We start from the raw sequence: 19,598 nt of genomic DNA on the forward strand, positions 1-19,598 counted from the left end.
AAGGGGAGATTGAAGAACTCCACCACAGGCCTGGCCGGGCGTGGCTCAGCGGTTGAGCATCGACCTAGGATCCAGGCGATCGGGGTTCGATTCCCGGTCAGGGCACAGGCCCGGGTTGCAGGCTGCAGCCGATCAATGACTCTCTCATCATTGATGTTTCTCTCTCTCTCTCTCTCCCTTCCTCTCTCTGAAATCAATAAAGGTATGTTTTTAAAAAAAAAACAAAACAGTGACAAAGTGTGTGTGGGGGTGTATTTAAAGCTAGTTCATTGCAAGAATAAAGGGCTCCCGCTAACTAGTTAACAAAAAGACCAAAGGCTAGAAAAGTGGTCACTAATCAGCAAAATTCAGATTGTGGAAACTTCTAAGTTAATCTTATTTCTTCAAAAATAAAGGAAAAAGAAAATGGAAGAGGAGACATACAGATTAAAGTAGGAAACAGGCACTTTAACTTCACCAGAGAGATTTGAATGGCCCAAAAGCTTATGAAAAAGTGCTCAACATCATTGTCAAGGAAACCAAATTAAAACCGCAATGGGATACCACTATCCACAGAATGGTTAAAATTACCAGATGGTGTGGCCGTAGACCTAGTGGGATGCTTACATCGCTTGTGGGGATATAAAGCAGGGTGACCACTTTGGAAAGAGGTATGTCAATTTCTAGTAAAATTTAAAATTCACCTATCTTATGACTCAGGATATTCTGCTAAGTGCTCAAAAGAAATTAAAAGACAGGTCCACAAGAAGGCTTGCACAAGAGGTTCATAGCAACTTTATTTATAATAGCCCAAAACTGGAAACGGCCCATTGTCCGCCAGTCGTTCATCTAACACGTGAAAAGTTAAACTGTGGCACATTCATACAACGGATTACTACTCAGCAATGAGAAGGAACGAAGCTGGAACACACGGACGGATCTCAAAGCACACTGAAGAGACTGACACAGCACACCCTGATTCCATTCACACGAAGTTCTCGAGTGGCCAAACTAATCCACGGTGAAAACGCAATCCTGACGGGGAGAAGGGATGGGCGGTGTGGGAGCCGCGCGGCCGAGCAGCGGCCCGCAGCTTGCTCGGGGTTTGGGTCACACGCTGGACATCGAAGCTCATCCGACGGTACACTCGACATCTGTTCACTTCACTGAGTTCACCAGGCGACGTGTTGACAATGTGTACGCCCAAAAGCGTGAGTCAAATACAGGTGTTTTTCCAACTTCCTTTCACACACATGAATAGATCCATGGATGTACAGATAATAATGTATGGCAAAATATTACCATGTAGAATCGAGGTGATAGGCACAGGCATGCTTATAACTGAACTTTTCTGTACGCTTAAAACTTTATATTAAAAAACACCATGGGTGGGAAAGAGGCATAGTAACCAAGAGCAGTGTGTGGACTATTTAGATCCTGACTCAAAATTTTTTTTTAAAAAGGACATTTCAGAAAAATATTTGGTGATAAGAAGTTAGTATTTTTAGGAATGATGGTATTTTTAAAGTCTTTTTTAAAGAAAAGTATACCCAAATACAGATAAATGATACTATGGTTTGGATTTGCTTTAAAATTAACTAGATGGGGATTATGAGAAAACTATGGGAGAGGATATGAAGAGAATTCACAGAAAAGGAAATCCAAAGCTCTAAACGTGAAAGGCTGCTTCACAAGAGGATACCTGTGTGTGTGTGTGTGTGTGCGTGCGTGCACACCTCTCAGGCTGGCATCAGTTGCCAATACACTGTCAGTGAGGCTGTGGGGAAATGGGCACATGCACTGTTGGTGCAAACTAAGGAAAAATATAAAGATATAAATTTAATTTGATATAAATTACAAGTGCACATACTCTATCCTACAGAGAAGTTTATGTACAAAATGACAAATTTATACAAGGTATTTCAGCATTATAACAGCAAAAGATTGGGAACAATTTATACGTTCATTAGTAAGGGAGGGACAGGTTCAATTGCTTACACCCATAGTATACAATCATTTTTTAAAAATGAGGAAAGCCCTTGCCAGGAAGAGCCCCATCCAGTACACCAGAAGGCGGAGGTTCCACCCCCAGTCAGGGCGTGTGCAGGATGCAGCCGAGGGATGCTTCTCTCTCCCTCCCTTCTTCTAAGATTATCTTTTAAAAAATGGGGAAAGATTTTGTATAATGATATCAAATGATCTTTGGGATGTATTAAGTGGGAAAAGGGTACAGAACAGTATGTATATTATGCTATATATTTTAAAAAATGAAAATGTTTATTATATTTGCTAATCTATCCAGTAAATATCACTGGAAGTTTACATTAGAAACTGATGACAGGGCTGCCTAGGGGAAAGTAAGTGGCTGAAGTACAGGATGGGAGAGAGACTATACGCCTTCCTATCTCTAGAATATTTCCTTCAAAAAATAAAATATAAACAATTTTTAAAGTTATCCCACTATTTTCATATCATCAAGGCTTAAGAACCAAATAAAACCTTCTTATAGCCCCTTCCTAAAATTAAGAAAACCACCCACCTAAAAAACTGGGCAAAAGATCTGAACAGACACTTCACTAAAGACAATATGCAGATTCAAGTATATAAAAAATATGCTCAACATCTTATGAAATTATGGAATTACAAATTAAAACGAGATACCACTACACACGTATTAGACTAGCTAAAATTCAAAACACTGAGAACACCAAACACTGACAAGGATGAGTTGCTACAGGAACTCGCACTCATTGCTGGTGGGGATGCAAACTGGTACAGCAGCCTTGCAAGACAGTTTAGCACTTTCTTGTTAAAACTAAACTTAGTCTTACCATATGATGCAGCCACCCCGCTCCCGTGGCATTTACCCAAATGAGCTGAAATATTATGTACACACAAAAACCTACACACAAATGTTTATAGCAGCTTTATTCCCTTCGTACAAACTTCAAAGATGATCTTCTAATCTGCTGAATAGGGGGGCAGGGGCTCCATTCCTACCACATTAGAGCAATTTTTTTTTAAAGACCCTGGAACTTAGGCCTGCCTCTAGCGCTGAAGTAATACCATTATGCTCTATAATACAGGTCCTACCAATGTAATGTAAACCCTTTCACATAATTTAGGGGAAACTCTGAAAACAATGGAACATTTTAAATTATAAAATGCTTAGGACGTAACCCAGAGAAAAATCCCCAAGTGAGAGTCTACTGAGGGACGGCTTAGGGCAGAGGATGCCAATAGGGCACACTGACTAATGAGCAGGGTCCTTGCCTCAAAAGGTCATGTAGATAGAAGTGGCTGTCTCCTGCTTCACCCCTCCTCCATAACCCCCCACCGCAGATATATCTAGGCTTTAGAAACTTCCACTCCATAGCAGACGCCGTCTCCCTTCCCATCTGGCAGAGGCCTCCTTCGCCCAGAGAGGGACAAATACTCCGGTTCTGCTTCATTCCCTGGCCTCAGTGCGTACATCAGGTCAGATCACAATCTGGAGCAATTTCCTCCTTAGTATCTGTCTGTTACTTATCAGAGTCCCCCCCCTACAACTCCTTGCGAAGGAGCTAGCTAACGCAGGATATGGGTAACCTGGACATACCCAATCCCGCTATTTTTGACAGCTGTATCACACAGGAGATTATAAAGACACACATAGAAGAGAAAATCACTGTCATTACTTATTTCAATAGCAAAGGATGATATACAACCCAGTTTTGTCAAATTTTGGGAAAGAGAAATAAGTCTTTTGATTGGATAGAAAGAAAAGATCATTTTTATTCTATTACGTGCTTTTTTCACTTGCCTTGTCAGCAATCATTCATTTAGTAACCTAAATTATAAGCAATAAATTCCAGAGGGAGTCTAGAAAAGTGTATGAATTCATAAGGTGACTTCCCAAGAATGGCCACCCACCTTTTTTATTGAGAACTCAGCCACTAGTGTGGCGAGAAGACGCCCTTTGCAGGCTCACCCACCACACAATACTTTAAGGCTTTGGCTCTCATTCTTTCCCCAGATATGCAAATGAAACTCATTGGCTTTAAAACAATTGCGCATGAATTGATTCCTCACCAACCCCAATCCCAAAAGACCCTACAGATTTTTTCCACAGCAAATTAAGACGCCTACTGCTAAAGGGAGAAAAGATCACATTCCAATAGATCACACAGCTACAGACACCAGTTCTCACAGCTCAGGACACATGTACGAAACACACAGCCATCTAAGTAGTAACACTGAAGCTGTTAAGCTGGTTGATTAAGTCATGTTCTTACTGGATGACAAACACAACAGAAAGTTAATCATTTCTCCTTATACTAATATACCAGGACTTGAAGTAATAAAAATATATTTGGTTTATCCACACACTCCAAAATAAATACTCTTAGGTAATCTGCAGCCTGAACCAAGCCTTCATTTATTAACTATTTACAGTACAGTGATTTTGTATCTTAGCTGGTAATCGAAGATGGCAATGTATGGAGTGAGAGAAGACATAATCTCTCTTCCAGTTATCACCTCAGAAACCTGGGCTAATTTGATTTAAGATCTAGAATTGCATCTCCTGGTAACTACATAGCAGTAGTCGCCCTGAGAACAGGAACAAGGCAAAGAAAGTATACAGGACTTTGATTCTCCTACACAGGTGCACATAAAATTAGTTTATTAATGACTACATTTTGAAGCCAGCCATTTTGATCCAATATTTAAATAACAAGCTGTTTAATATGAAAGCAGAAGGTACTGCCACAATGTGACAGAAATACAGCTTTATCCATAAACCCTTCACACAATTAGACATTAAATGCTATGTTTATTTAAGCAAGGCACCCCTACTTATTCTAAATACGGGATGTGCTACCCCACTGAAAAAGCACACGAGGGGACTTAGGTTTTTTCCTGTCTAGAGCTGGTTTAAATTCAAGTGAAGCCATTAATGTCCTTACCAGTTGGGACTGTTTTGACACGTCAGTCACTTCACAGTTTTGAAACATCCCTAATGTTTACCCAAAACCAAAAGGGGGGGGGCAGGGATGTGTTCAGACAACTTTTGAGACTAGAATTCCCTGTTAAAGTATACAGGCACTAATGTTAAACGCCAGCAGCACAGGCTTAGGAAGGCAAAACATTTCTAAAGCTATGAAACTGCCAATTAGTTGTCCATTATAATCACAACCTGTGGTATTTATTTTGTTTTGAATCTTTTTTTTTTTTTAATTCCTAACCCTAAAATTATAACTACTCTGCCAAACCATGATTCAAAGGTCTGAAACCTTTCTTTGCTTTGGTGAGTATTTGGTTAAAAGAAATCAGTATTTTATTCCATAGAAGTTTTATATCAGAGCTCTCAAACAAATCATTTTTAAAATGGGAGAAAGATTTTAAAGAACAGTGCTGAATAAAAATATGCAGTCTTTACATTGGGTAACATATCCTCTATGAAAACAAATTATTTAATCATAAAATAAAGACCAGATTTTTAAATCAGATCCTATCCTGGACAGGTTAAACAAAATTTAAATTTGAGGTTCATTTAATCCCAAACTGAATCTTTCCCTTTTCCTTCTAAACAGTCCACTAAGAAATTTTTCTTATAAGCAATTAACCTAACCCAAAACCCCAAAATCCTTTCTCTAACAGTTGCTGCTAAAACACTGGAACTTTATATCCCATATCCAAGACAGATGTGCAAATGAAATGCTTCTTGCTTCATCCTGAAAAGAAAACAAAAAGTATTGCACATTTACTAAAAATGAAACTGTTGAACATGTTCCCACCCATTTAAAATAACAAATTCAGTAATTTTTTTCTTTCCAATTTTGTGCAACTTACTGACAAACCAATTAAGTTGAGGTGAAGAAAATTAGGCATCAGAGTATATTTTTACAGATTTAGCTAATGTAAATATTTAGTATCACAGATAGTGAGATACTACATCCAAAAACAGCCCATGACAACTATTATAAAGAAATGCCCCATGTGTTTTCAAGACATCATTACCGTAAAGTGTCTCAAAGGAAGGCACCACTATATGGAGAAAAATGATTACAATAAAATATACTAAAAGATCTGCCCTGGCCAGTGTGCCTCAGTTGGTTGGAGAGTTTTCCCATATACCTAAAGGTGGCGGGTTAGATTCGTCAGCGAACATGCCCGGGTTGTGGGCTTGATCCCCAGTCAAGGGCATGCAGGAGGCAGCCCATCAATGACCCTCTCATCACTGATGTTTCTCTCTCTCTCTCCCTCCCTCTTCCCCCCTTCCTCTCTGAAATCAATGAAGACATATATATAAAAGAGAAAAGACATCAAGACATATTTAGTAGATCTGTCACAGGTAAGTTAACCCTATGAAATCATGTACTTCCCAGTACAACCATTTTCATAAACACCATTTCAGGAAAAGGAACAGTAGTACATCAAGTGTATGTATCACTGATATACCCTGGTTTCAAAATTGCCATTTTAAACATCTTAAAAATATCTTAAAACTGAGGATATGTGTTTAAAATTTTATAGAAAGAAAAACGAATGCAAACACATTTCCAGTGTATTATGGTTTATAGCTATTAAAGGTGAAAAATTATTCTTAGGCACACAAAATGATGAATGTTGAGAAAGATACAACAATATTGTATATGGGGGAAAAGTACTCAAAGCCACTACACTACCATAATGAATTCTGTTTCCCAGGAGAATTTCATTCCTTATATTAATGCTTCAATTATCATGATCTGTTTCATCTTTATTAAAGAGAATGGTTTCCACCATATTACAAATTAGTGAGTTAATGATTAATTTATCAATTGAAACAGTTTCCACAACTGGACCTCTTAAATTTACCTTATTATCTGGAGTCCCTGGAAGTCTTACTTTCCCTTTGGACATGAATTCAGGAACAATTCAATATACCTATGCTCTGAGAATAACAAAAAAAGGTTCATTTCAAAAAGCTGAAAAGGCAGAATATTGTAGCCATTTTTCTCATAGTTCAAACAGACACTCAAACCCTTCACTCATTTGTTTTCTTAACTAAAATCAAAAAACAAAATTTAAAGTCCTAACTAACTCTGAATAGAAATATGCAGGATAATTAGGAGGTAAGTAAATGCTTTCATTACAGTGTAATGTTTCGTCCTTACACTTAACTTACTGGTAATGACAGAGTACAGTTTTCCTAAGGAAACATTCTAGGAAAAATCCAAAACGGAAAAAAGCATTTGTAACCAAAGACACACATCAAAAATGACCATGAAAATCGTAGGCAGCAACTTACGAACGTGGGACCGATCCCTGAGCATAGCTGCAACGGCGTCCTCATGGGTCTCGAAGTGCACATCAGCTTCGCCAGTGGCCTTCCCGCTGGAACTGTATTCCATGGTGATTCTAACAGGCTTCAGTGGAGCAAAAAACTAAACAACAAAAGAAGCCAAATGGAACATAATGGTATTAGGTCCAGTTTCTAGAAGTCTAGTGGGTCTGTATTTTCTTTCAGACTTTGATTCATATACTTTGATTGTTTTCAGGAAACCACTTCTACATCTATTCTGGCTTTTCTGATCTTAGAACTCAAGGTTCATTTCAAATATCTGGTCACAGAGAACTTAACCTATAAATACAATACTATTATACAGGTTCTCAAAGTTTTTTTATACCAACAAAGATAACTTTTATTAATTCTCCTATATGCATCCTTCCCTGTTTCTAAAGACTGCTTGTCCATCACATATATTTTATGTTTTAAATATATCTTTATTGATTTCAGAGAGAGGAGGGAGAGGGAGAGAGAGAGAAATATCAATGATGACAGTCATTGATCGGCTGCCTCCTGTATGCCCCCCACTGGAGATCAAACCCGCAGCCCGGGCATGTGCCCTGACTGGGCATCGAACCATGATCTCCTGGATCATAGGTCGATGCTCAACCACTGAGCCACGCCAGCAGGGTATACTTTACTTAATAATTCACTTTTACCATTTATTTCATCAGACATGTACCTGATAACCAGATTCTTATCAACACTACATCAAAAGAGCTACCACACTGAGTGGTTATCATTCCAAACCAAAGCAACAAAATGTAATGCCTTAATGAGACTGTGCAAGCTTCGTTTAGGTAAAGATCTGATACCTAATAGGCTTCTTGAAATAATAAAGACAACTCTGAGGGCCTACTATCAACTGAAAACTCTAGGTTTGGATCTGCCTTATGTTTATGTCCAGTTCATGAAGTCAATAAGGGCTTTGTTGTTTTAGTTTTTCATTTCATACAGTATCTATTATGAAATAAAAATATTTTTTAAAGTATTTTTCTCAAAAAGTTATGGAATTGTAATGCAAGACAGCTACATGGTCTAATGAAAGCTCCAAGCATTCAGGAGCTCTGAATTATTGTCTAGTACACAACTGTTCTGTGGCAAATTCCTCTGGGTCTCAGCTTCCTAACCTCAAAACTAAACAGGTTGAACCAATTTAGAGAAAAACCAAACTTTCTTTGAATACCACATCTTCATCATACTATTTTTTTTATCTGTAAATTCCTCTTATCCACTATACATTTCACCTTAAAATGTAATAAACCCATACTTCTCAGGCTAAGAAAATAAAACAAGCATCCACAACCATGAAGATGTAAATCTTACTGTCCAAAGATATTCCAGAATACTTTCTTCTCTACTTTCCCAAAATTAATAGAAATTCGATTTTAGAACTTTTATTCAAACCTACTAAGATTAGGGATCTTACTGCCACATACGTTTATAATGTCTTGGGCATTGGCTTGGAAAGGCAATCCTCTCATGTGAACAAAATGTGAAGACGTAGTTCCAAAATCAACAGGCTCTGGAAGCTTTTCTGACACCTCCTTAGGCAATTCTGAGAAGTGGAACAAAAAGCACTGTCAAGAGCATAAAAGCTTCAAGAGTTATTAACAGATTACAAAATCCTCAATTCCTCTTGAATGAGCAAGGAAGAAGGGCCTTAATTTTAAAAGCCAAAATGATCTGAAATTTCTGCCATCTTACAAATAACACTTAAAGACCCATAATTAAGGGCCTCAACCCATTACTAGATTCCAAAAGAACATCTTTCTATAACAACAGAGAGGAGGAAAAGTGATTATTAATGAAAAAATAAATAAAAGAAAGAATAACTTTCTGGGTATTAAGCATAAAATAAAATAAGTATGGCCCAGCCGGGCGTGGATCAGAGGCTGAGCACTGACCTAGGATCCAGGAGATCAAGGTTCAATTCCCGCTCAGGGCACGTGCCCGGGTTGCGGGCTCAACCCCCAGCCGATCAACGACAACTCTCTGATCAATGATGCTTCTCTCTCTCCCCCTCTCCCTTCCTCTCTTTGAAATCAATAAAGATATACTAAGTATGGTAAAAGGATAATCCCAGGGCACCAGTTTAAAAAGGATTTATCAAACTTCAGATTCCAAATGTTGCTTTGAGTTAGGAATCAAACGAATGACTAAATACAAAGGCAAACAAGACTTTTTACTTCAGTCAACATTCCTGCTTTCTCTCCACATCTTTTCCCACCTTAGTTTAAATGTTGACATCTTACGTCCTTGTTATATTTGTGCCACCCAGCTTTCTGATATAGAATCTACAAAATTAAATTTAAAACCTTATGAAGTCATTAAGCAATTCTGCATATATTCAAAGAACATACTACATTCAAAGACATATTAAATCTTTAACTCAATTCCCTTGTCTGACAGTCTTACCATTTCATACAAACATGGTAAGATACGTATTTTAACAAATATCAAAACATACTAGACCCAATGAGTCTCAACAAGAGGCAGGTCCTTACCTATTTCCTTCTCACTTTCAAAAGCTGTCACAGGTCGAATATCCTCATTTACTTCATGTTCTTCAAAGACCACTTCTGGATCAGTTATATACTTAGCAGTAGGAGATGCCATTTTCTTTCCCTTATAAGAACCAACGTGTGTTCGAACTTCGTTCCTTCTGCTTGGAAATATCTCTATATATCTATGTCAAAGCAAAAGAGAACAGGCACAAATGGTGCAAAGTAACTTTACAATGAATTCATTTGAAATAAAACATGCATATATAATATTTCCAACAGCTTATGAAACAAGTGTCCAAAGATAACAGGTGGTAGTGGGGGGGGGGTAAGAATAGATATTAGCCCATGTAAAAGTACTCTCAAAAGAACAGATCACTGATTTAATCCTTCCCAAGAAAACAGTTTTCTTCATATACATTTTAACAATATTTTCTACCTTGTTTTGCTTCATGAGAACAACTATGCTACGGTTAATGGTGTGTATGCAAAGAATTAATGTGGTAAGAAGAGTTTTGTTTTTCACAGATGGTTAACAATCTACTGAAACCTTAAAACTCAATTATGTGAAAATTAATTATATCCATATAAGATATTAAAAGCCAGTATAGGAAGAGCTCACTTCCTCCAGAACTTCACTAAGAGTTTAATGAGAATTCATGAACTAAATGTTAGTTCTGATCTGCTTGGCAGAGAGATTGTCTATTAAATCCAAGCTTCTGGATCCAGTTTTCTTTTTCTCAACACTACTTTTCCAAAGCAGGTTATTAAGCTTGAATTGTAAAAATCATTTCTATTTAAAGACCTATAAAGATTAGGTGGGTACCACTTCTTAATTTATTGAAGAGATTTCTACACTGCCTTAATATCCCCACATAAAATAACTTTGATGTGTTCCAAGATGCATTACAGTATAAAGAGTGCTGAAAGAAAAGGGGGAGGTGGCTTTACATATTCTTTTTCACTTAAAAAAATTGAATAACGATCTTTGAACCAATTCTATAAGTAATTCTGAAATTCAATCGCTTTTTGTTTTTTTAAATTTCAAAGAAGTAAAAAGGCCAGAAAGCAACAACACGGTGATTCAAAATTTGGTACTTTTGAGTACTCCAAAATTAAAGTTAAAACAAAAAAGAAGCCACCCATCAGGATGTGCATCGTAAGGTGATGTGATATAGTTTACAGAATCATCTATAGAGTATCCACATCAAAATGTTAATTTGAACCAATTCAAGACTTTAGCTCTAACTTCCAGTTTCCAGGGAGTAAAACAGGATACAAAGGAAAAAGTTAAATGAACCATGAGGAAGCAATAAGATAAATATAGTACATGAGACACTGTACAGGACAAGTGACCCAATTTCTTCAAAAGTCAACAACGTTTAAAAAGGGAGAGGGAATAAAAAAATAAAGACGGGGATTTGCTCTACTTTAAGAACTGCAGACATAACAATCAAATGCAGTGTGAACCATTTCTAGATTTTGGTGCCAAAAAAACCCAACTGTAATGACATATTAGGTATAATTAAGAAAATGTGATTATAAACTGGCATTAGATAATAGACTGTTGGGCCCTAGCTGGTTTTGGCTCAGTGGTTAGAGCATCGGCCTGAGGACAAGGGTCCAGGGTTCGAATCTGACCAAGGGCACGTACCTCGGTTGCAGGCTCCATTCCTGGCACCAGTAAGAGTGTGTGCGGGAGGCAACCAGGCAAAGTCTCTCTCTCATATTGATGTTTCTTTCTCTCTCTCTCCACCGCCCCTTCTACTCTCTGAAACAGCAATGGAAAAAGTATCCTCGGGCGAGGACAATAAATAAATAAATAAATAAATAAATAAATAAAATTGTTGGTAATTTTATTAGATGTGATAATATTGGGATAATGTAAGAAAATGGATTTTGTAAACTGATTTTAGAGAAGGAGGAAAAGAAAGAGAGAAAGAGAGAAACATCTATGTGAGAGGGATCTATCGAACAGCTGCCTCCCCGTGCACCAGGGCCAGGGATGGAACCCACAACCTAGATGTGTGCCGACTGGGATTCAAACCCATGACCTTCTGGTGCACAGGATGAAACTCCAACCAATTTAGCCATCGAGCCAGGGCAGAAAATGTATTTTAAACATGCACACTGTCTTAACTGGTTTGGCTCAGTGGTTAGAGTGTCAGCCCTCAAACTGAAGGGTCCAGGGTTCGATTCCAACCAAAGGCACACACCTCGGTTGCAGGCTCAATCCCTGGCCTGTTGGGGTGTGTGTGGAAGGCAACCAATCAATGTTTCCCTCTCACTCCATTCCACTCTCTCTGAAAAGCTATGGAAAAAATATCCTCAGGTGAGAATTGAAAAAAAAAAAGCATACTGAAATAACAAATACAGCAAAGTAACGTGTCACTAATTTGTTAATCTTAGTGACTGGCATTTGAAAGATCGTCATATTATCCTCTCCACTTTTTTTTAAAATTTACCTTTACTGTTAAAAGTATTACAGGTGTCCCATTTTTCCCCTCATTGACCCCCTCCCCCTCGCTCCCACCCCCTCCCCAGGCCTTCACCCCGTTACTGACTGTGTCCATGGGTTATGCATATATGCATATAACTTCTTTGGTTAATCTCTTCCCACCCTCCACCCCCCTTCCCTCTTTCCTCTGAAATATGATCATCTGTTGCATGCGTCAATGTCTCTGGATCTATTTAGTTTGTCAGATTCTTTCGTTCATTAGGTTCTTCTTAAAGAAGACCCTTCAACATTTTATGTAGTACTGGTCTGGTGGTGATGAACTCCTTTAGCTTTTCCTTGTCACCTGAGCTGGGCCTTCTAGGTGCTCCCCTGTGTGGGCTGTGTGCACTGTCCTGTTGTAGTTGAGCCTTGGTTGCTGTTGGCGTCACTGGGAGGAAACGACCCCCAGGCCAATCAGCTGTGAGGACCAGCTGCAACTACAGCCAGAGAGCTGCTGTGCTGGAGACACCCCTATGGAGCAGGATTTACTTCAGTGGAACTTCGGTGCTCACCAATGCGCCCCTTGAGTGTGTCAGTCGTGCATGTGGTAGGGTTGTAATCCAGTGTGGTCGAGTCTGACCACCAGGTGCACTGTCTCTGGGGCCTCCCAGGAGATGCAAAGTCAGCCTGTGCCAGTGCCTTGCCCAGGGCCACCCAGCATGAGCTACACAGCAAACCGTAGTTGGCTGCTACTTGTGCTGGGCTTGGAGGTGCCAGGAGAGGCCAAGCTATGAGCCAATGCAGCTGCCGCTAGTGCCAGGCCTGGGGCCACTTATCAAGCCATATGGGGCCCTCTGCTGCTTGTTTGAGAGATTTTAGGAAAGTCCTAAAATCATGAGGCTCGAGAGGCCACTTGCACAGAAAAGCCCCTGGAAATGGCCTGGATGAGCTGCAGGTGGGGAGGGGCGGGGCCTCTGGGAATCACGGGGCGGGGCCAAAGGTGGGAGTCAGGTGCTGGCGACTCAAACATGGCGCCTGCTGCCGGCTGCGCGGGGAGGACCCGCCACAGGAGCCATGGCCTCTGCAGCCCTTCTGCCTGGAGGAAGCCGCCCTCCGCCTCTCGCCCGGATCTCAGGCAGGTTAGTTCCCCCCGAGTGTCCCGGGTCCTTTCAGGCTGCTGCCCGGCGCTGGGCTCAGAGGGAGCGTCCGAGTGAGTCCGTGCCGGGCCCTTTAAAGGAGCTGCTGGGGCTCCCGCGGCCTCCACGACCCTCAGGGACAGTTCCCACTGGTTTCACAGCCTGAAGTTGTGGGGACATCTCTTCCCGGCCCTGGGCTGGGGGCCTGCTGTGGGGCTGGGACCCCTCCCTCCTCCGGGAAACCTCCACTGCTGAGATTCTCTCCCGGGTTTACCGGGCGGCACTGGGTGTGGGCCCTCGGCCAAGTCTCCACCCCTCCTATCCTGGTCTCGGTGCTTCTTCAGTTCCCTGATTGCAGGGCTTCTGTTCAACTAGATTTCAGGAAGTTCTGAGTGATGGTTGTTCTATACTTTAGTTGTAATTTTGATGTGGTTGTGGGAGGCAGCTGGTACAGCGGTTACCTACGCTGCCATCTTGTTAGGACCCCTTCTCTCCACTTTTCTGTGTTTAGATCATCTGACACTCATATTACGGTGCATTCATCAGTAGTATCTGCTTTACTCACCGGTTACCAATTTCTTCCCTGTGTTTCAATAGGGCTTGGTTGGCCATTTCTGGTTCTTCAAACTGCACATAGGCTTCTCCTGTCTTTCTTCTTCCTCTGTAGTCCATTACAAAAGTAATGTCTACTATATTCAGTCCTAGAACACCAAAAAATTATTACAAATTAGTGTTGCTAACAGGAGCTTTTTATACTTAACTAGTAACACCTACACATCTATATTTCCAGAACGTTAGGGTCCAAGCAGTCTACGTAAAACACAATTCTCTTTCTCTCTCTTTTTGCCATTATATAGAAGGAAAAATAGAGATTTAGACTAACATCACTATTAACGATGCATGTTTCACAGCTAACAATTAGCTAATAATGCTATTAAATCACATAAATTGTTATTGTCTTAATATCGACACTGCTATGAGAGGCTATTTTTTCTTAATAGTAAAATAAACCCACATGAAACCATTTTGAAATCTGACATCCCCCAAAGATCAGCAGGATAGTCAAAATATTTACATAATCTATGAATACTAGAAATCCAAATGAAGAGTTCTCCCCTAAACAACCTAATATAATTATGACAGCTTTACAGTTATAAGAAAACAAAATCTTAATTTTTCTCTAGTCCAAAGATTCTACAGGGTGACCATAAAGCCTAAAATACAGATACTACTATTTTGTCATTCATTGTAATGCAGTATCAATAAGTCACTTACTAAGCGAAAAAAAAGAACCTAATATAACTGCATGCAGTTACCTAGGAAAAGGTTAACCTAAGATAAAGGAGACAATGGGGGGAGAAAAGATATGAGGCTCCAAACATGGTAAAACTGAAAAGCACCTGCAAAGAAGTCTACAATGTCTTTCTCATTGCAACTATACGGAAGTCCTCTCAGGCGAACCACACCATCATTTACCACAGGTGAAGATTTGACCTGCAGGTTCTTCATTAAGGCATCCACATCTTCATTGTTTATCTCATATACTACAAGGCAAAAGCATAAAAGGTATGTCAAATTTACATCATAACAAAGGAATAAGCCCTTTAAAAAAATCATACTTGGTGGATTATCCAAGAATTTAAAAACTAATATTTTTTAATCTTTATGTACTTCTCTGGAGAAAATAACAAATGACATTTATTGAATACTTACTATGCCAGTGTCACTCATTTAAACATCACAACTTGTGAGATAAACTTGGTGAACTTCGTCATTTTATAGATAAGAAACAGAGATGATTTCTGTGCTTCATTTCTGCACCCTGTAAAAGGGTGTACTCATAATATCTAAATACTTCACTACTGCTAAGGTTCAAATGAAACTGCCTTGGAAAACGTAAAGTATTACGTATGCAACGATCCCGAAAAGCACAAGGCGACCTCACGTACCTTCCACATACCGCTGCCCCATGTACAAGCGGTGCTTTTCCAAGGCTTTCTGCACGTCCTGCTCCGACTCCATTTCAATTAAGGCATCACCCCTTCGTTTCCCATCTCTGTTTAAGAGGAAGTGTATTCCATTCTCACCGTTGCGGATTCTGCAGTCTAAAGATATGTGAGTAAAAACCAATTAAAACCAGAAATCAATCTTTTAACTCAATTATATGTCACTGGAATGAAATATTCCAACAAAACATAGCAGGGACCAAAATGCCTGCCATAGTCCTTACACAAACCCCCATCACCGAAGCCACCCAAATGACAATGAGGTGGCAGTCTCTAAAATGTTCACGTGAAAAAGATAAGCAAACTTTACTGCACATAAGCTTACTGTCCCCTTATCATCACATGGCAACTCAAGATAGGCTCAACAAGAAAATGTATCATGTCCTTCTCAATGCTCCTATGGTTACGTTTACGCTTAAGTGTCTTCTTTTCTTACAATCATAACCAGAAAAACTCTAAAATATCTCCTGTAAGAATAATTCTGCTACCATAATTGAACTCTTCTCCTTTTTTATTACTATGAAAAGACATCCCCTTATTGCTTACTTCTTATAATGGCTTTACAAAATGCCTGACCACACAATGCTATTACACTGTTTTTCCAACATTTAAGGTAGCATCTTCTAAAACTCCCTTAAAAGGAAAATTAAAAATCAGTCAGATACAGAAACGAAAAAACTAACCACAGATATGTAAGCCTTCCAAACATGTTTTTCTTTCTTTTTTTAAAATTGATTTCAGGGAGAGAGAGAGAGAAACATTAATGATGAGAGTCATTGATCAGCTGCCTGCTGCACTCCCCCTACTGGGGATCAAGCCGAAAACCCAGGCATGTGCCCTGACTGGGAATGGAACCCTACGGGCCTGTTGGTTCATAGGGCTATGCTCAACCACTGAGCCACACAGGCCCAGCCCAAACATATTACTAAGGGAACTATGTCACTTGATAGTAAGTAATCTTGTGTTCTAAATGTATATTACATAAACAGCTACTCTTATGTAATATTTCCACTAACAGGTTTGGCCTTTTGACCTGTCCATAATAAAACTTGAGAGAAAACTGGTTTTATTAAGTTTTAGTCTTAGCATTAAATTTTCCGTTGCTTTATTAAATTTTTTATTGCATTCAATCTTTAAACTTGGTATACGTCACAAATGGCACACATGAAGTCACTTGGTATGCACATGTAACCAACCAGATGAGACAATTCTCAACCATCAAACAGGCTGTTTATAGCATAGTTTAACTTGGATTTTGTGGGACTTTCTTCTGCTCAGACAAAATTACATATTTAAAATATACATAAAATATACCTGAAAAAAAGCTAAGCACATCTTCGACAGTGCACGACCATGGTAATCCTTGAGCTCGAATGAGATAAACATCATCCACTTCCTCTCCTAACTTGGATGGAGGCAATTCATACTCGGGGAGAGGTGGAAGGTCTTCCAGGTAGGTAGTTTTAGACTCCTTCAGAGAGAATTGAAGAAATATAAAAATATTTTTTTGACAACCTACTCAGAAAATGTTCACTTCTACAAGCTAATGCTCTAGATGTTTTTCTTAGGGGACAGGTACCTTTTCAGAGGCAAGAAGTAAGCTTCCCAAATTTAACTCATCCTGTTTTGGCTTAAATTGTACATCCTAAAGCAACAAGCTGGCATATCCTAATGGTTTGGCAGGACACAAAGTATATTCAAAACTTGCTTTGAAATTCTTCAGTCCCAAATTACACCTAATAATAAAGTTTCTGTTAAGGCAGAACAAGGTGGTGGGGGTCCCTTCAACTTGTGTGAGTGCCTCCTACTCACTGTGAGCCTCATCTCAAAAAGTTTCCCATCTAAGACACGCACACAAGACAAGATGCTTTAAGTGCTATAAGATACATTATAAGAATTCAAAACAGAGCACTAAGAGAAGAGTCAAGACATGATATGAGATGGGCCTTGAAGGGAAGACAGACTTCTGACAGTGACATACAAAGGAAAGGGGATTCCAGTTGGGAGGGGAGGGGAGGAAGCAGTGTGAACAAAAGCCCATTTGGCTAAACGGCAGGGTCCAATGAGACCCCAAGGAAGATGAGCTGGCAAAAGGAACTCGTACCATTCAGCAGAGGGGCTTGAGCGTTAAGCTCAAGGTGTCCCTTCACCTGGTGGGCAAAGGAGAGTTAATAAAAGAGCAGGACGCTTGGAAGACCATCTGCAAATGGTGTGCCAGCGCAGCCCACTCAAGGAAAGGTCCCGAGAGGCAGAGCAGCCGTGAGGGAGCGGAGCCCGAGACACGCCCGAGGGACGCGACTGTGCTTCTGCGCAGGGGGCAGGGGCGAGGGGCGAGGGCTGAGGGGCGGGCACGGGATGAACGGCCGCGGACGCCCGACTTGGGGCGGTGAACACACCGTCCCGGGCACACGCTGCCAGCGCTGGGGAGCTGGGCACCGGGGCCGCCCCAGCAATTCAGTGTAAAAACGCGCACAACAAGGACACAAAGAAGAGCTCTGTTCTACAAAGCCAAGTAAAAGATGAAATTTAACAAGATCCCAACAGGCCCCGAAGGCTAACAGGGGAAGACACCTCGAGCTGTAAGACCCGCCCTTGCGCTGGGCGGAGGCAGGAGCCCCGGGCGCTCCACGGTTCCGTGAAGACTGCGTCCGACTGTGCGGGGCCGGGACACCTGCGAGCGTCTAGCGGGGCCCGAGCACCGCCCCGAACGCGGAGGACACTCGGGCGCCGCGCGGGGCCCGCGTTCGCGTGGACTTCCACGCGCCTCCAAGGGGTCAGCGGCTAACGCGGACAGCGCGTCCCGCTCGCCGGGGCCCCACGGACGCCGCCACAGCCAGAGCCCGGGAGGGAGCCGGGAGCCGGGAGCGGGCGCGGCGGCCGCGAGGCCCCGCCGAGGGGCGGGCGGCCGCTTCCCAGAATCCCCCGGGCGCACGGGCTCCGCGGAGCGCGGGGGGCGCGCGGCGCCGGCCTCCCCGCGGTCCCGGGTCGGGGGGCACCGGCCGGGCCGAGCCGAATGAGCGGAGTGGGGCCCAAGGCATCGGGCGCTCGGCAGCGAAAGTGCGCTGACGTCTCCCACGTGCCAGGCAGGGCGCGCGCTCCCCAAGGGCGCAAAACACTTGCAATGGGAGTTCCTAGGCGCAGACGCGGACTCTGAAGGAAACGGGGGGGACCCTCCTCGACCCCAACCGCCGCCTCGCCCGCCACGTCCCCGTCCCGCTCCGTCCCCCAGCGCCAGCTCCACGCGGCGCCGTCGCGGCCACCCGGGCCCTGAAGGACCTTCCGTCGGAGGAAGGGGGGCAGAGGTGACCTTCAGCGACCTGGGCAGCCCGCGGGCCCGGCCGCGCGCCACGCGGGGCAGCGCCGGGGACCAGCCTCCCCGGCAGGAACGCGGGCCCCGCACCGTGGCGCGTGAACCCGCACGTCCGCGCGCCGGGCCGCCCGGGCCTAGACGCGGACCGGGCCTCCCGGCTCCACCAGCCCACGGGCTGCGGCGGGGCCGCGCGTGGGGCGTCCGCAGGCCCCGAAACCTACCATGGGCCGGCGGGCCAGGGCCTCAGCACGCGCCCAGCCAGGCTCACACTGCAGCCGCCCGGCCTCCCGGGGCGCAGGGCGCGGGGAAAGCCGAGGCCCGGCGGAGCGGGCCGTTCCGCGCCCGATCGGGGCTGGGCGGCCGGGGGCGGGGCGCGGCCGGGGAGGGTCTGTCGCGGCGCCCACGTACCTGGCTGTAGCCCCGCGCCGGGCCCGCGGCCGCCGCCAGCGACTGCGGCAGCAGAGGGGCGCGCAGGGCCGGGTAGGAGGCGGCGGCCGCGGCGGCGGCGGACGTGGCCGCGGGGGGAGGCCCCGCCAGCCTCCCGGCGGGCGCAGGCCCGGTGTGGAGGCCCCGCGTGTGAGAGGCGGCGGCCGCGGCGGCGCCGAGCAGCAGCAGCAAGCGGCGGCGGCCCGAGACGCCCGCGGGGAAGGAGCCGGCGGCCGAGTACAGGGGCAGGCAGGCGGCGACGGTGCGCCGGCAGCTGCTGCAGTTGCAGCCGCAGCCGCAGCCCCGGAGCAGCGCCCCGAGCACCCAGCGCGTCCCGGCCATGGACTCCGGAGGCGGCGCGGGGCCTGGAGGCGGCTGCGGCTGCAGCGCGAGCGGCGGGGACGCGGGCTCCAGGGCCGGGGCGGGGCGCCCGGCACATGCGCGCAGTCTCCCGGCCGCGGGGGGGCGGGGCGGGGGCGCTGCTCCGC

The 19,598-nt window shown here is 43.4% G+C and overlaps 1 protein-coding gene across 2 annotated transcripts; it reads right to left on the reverse strand.

Moving 5' to 3' along the window:
* Positions 1-4,368: 4,368 nt before the first annotated feature.
* On the reverse strand, positions 4,369-19,533 carry GRSF1 (G-rich RNA sequence binding factor 1). 2 transcript variants are annotated; one of them, XM_081146670.1, is made up of 10 exons: positions 19,093-19,533; positions 16,689-16,845; positions 15,318-15,473; positions 14,769-14,912; positions 13,934-14,069; positions 9,799-9,980; positions 8,731-8,849; positions 7,253-7,388; positions 6,820-6,895; positions 4,369-5,693 (listed from the first exon to the last, which is right to left on the reverse strand). In XM_081146670.1, the coding sequence occupies exons 1-9, from the start codon at positions 19,450-19,452 to the stop codon at positions 6,846-6,848; spliced, it is 1,440 nt and encodes a 479-aa protein (XP_081002796.1). In that variant the 5' UTR covers positions 19,453-19,533; the 3' UTR covers positions 4,369-5,693; positions 6,820-6,845. The 2 variants fall into 2 exon arrangements, with proteins under 2 accessions (XP_081002796.1, XP_081002797.1); XM_081146671.1 differs by lacking the exon at positions 19,093-19,533 and adding an exon at positions 18,906-19,061.
* Between the last annotated feature and the right edge of the window lie 65 nt (positions 19,534-19,598).

Source organism: Miniopterus schreibersii (assembly GCF_964146895.1).
Source record: "Miniopterus schreibersii genome assembly, chromosome: 1".
Taxonomy (NCBI): Eukaryota; Metazoa; Chordata; class Mammalia; order Chiroptera; family Miniopteridae; genus Miniopterus; species Miniopterus schreibersii.

What these genes read in the sequence shown, in the direction of transcription:
- GRSF1 (XM_081146670.1), bottom strand. Translation starts at nt 19,452, where the DNA reads ATGGCCGGGACGCGCTGGGTGCTCGGGGCGCTGCTCCGGGGCTGCGGC. An exon ending in CGGCGCGGGGCTACAGCCAG is followed by an intron (nt 16,846 to 19,092) that starts GTACGTGGGCGC and finishes TTCTCTCTGAAG; the next exon opens with GAGTCTAAAACTACCTACCT. An exon ending in AGGGAAGAAATTGGTAACCG is followed by an intron (nt 9,981 to 13,933) that starts GTGAGTAAAGCA and finishes GCTTTGACATAG; the next exon opens with ATATATAGAGATATTTCCAA.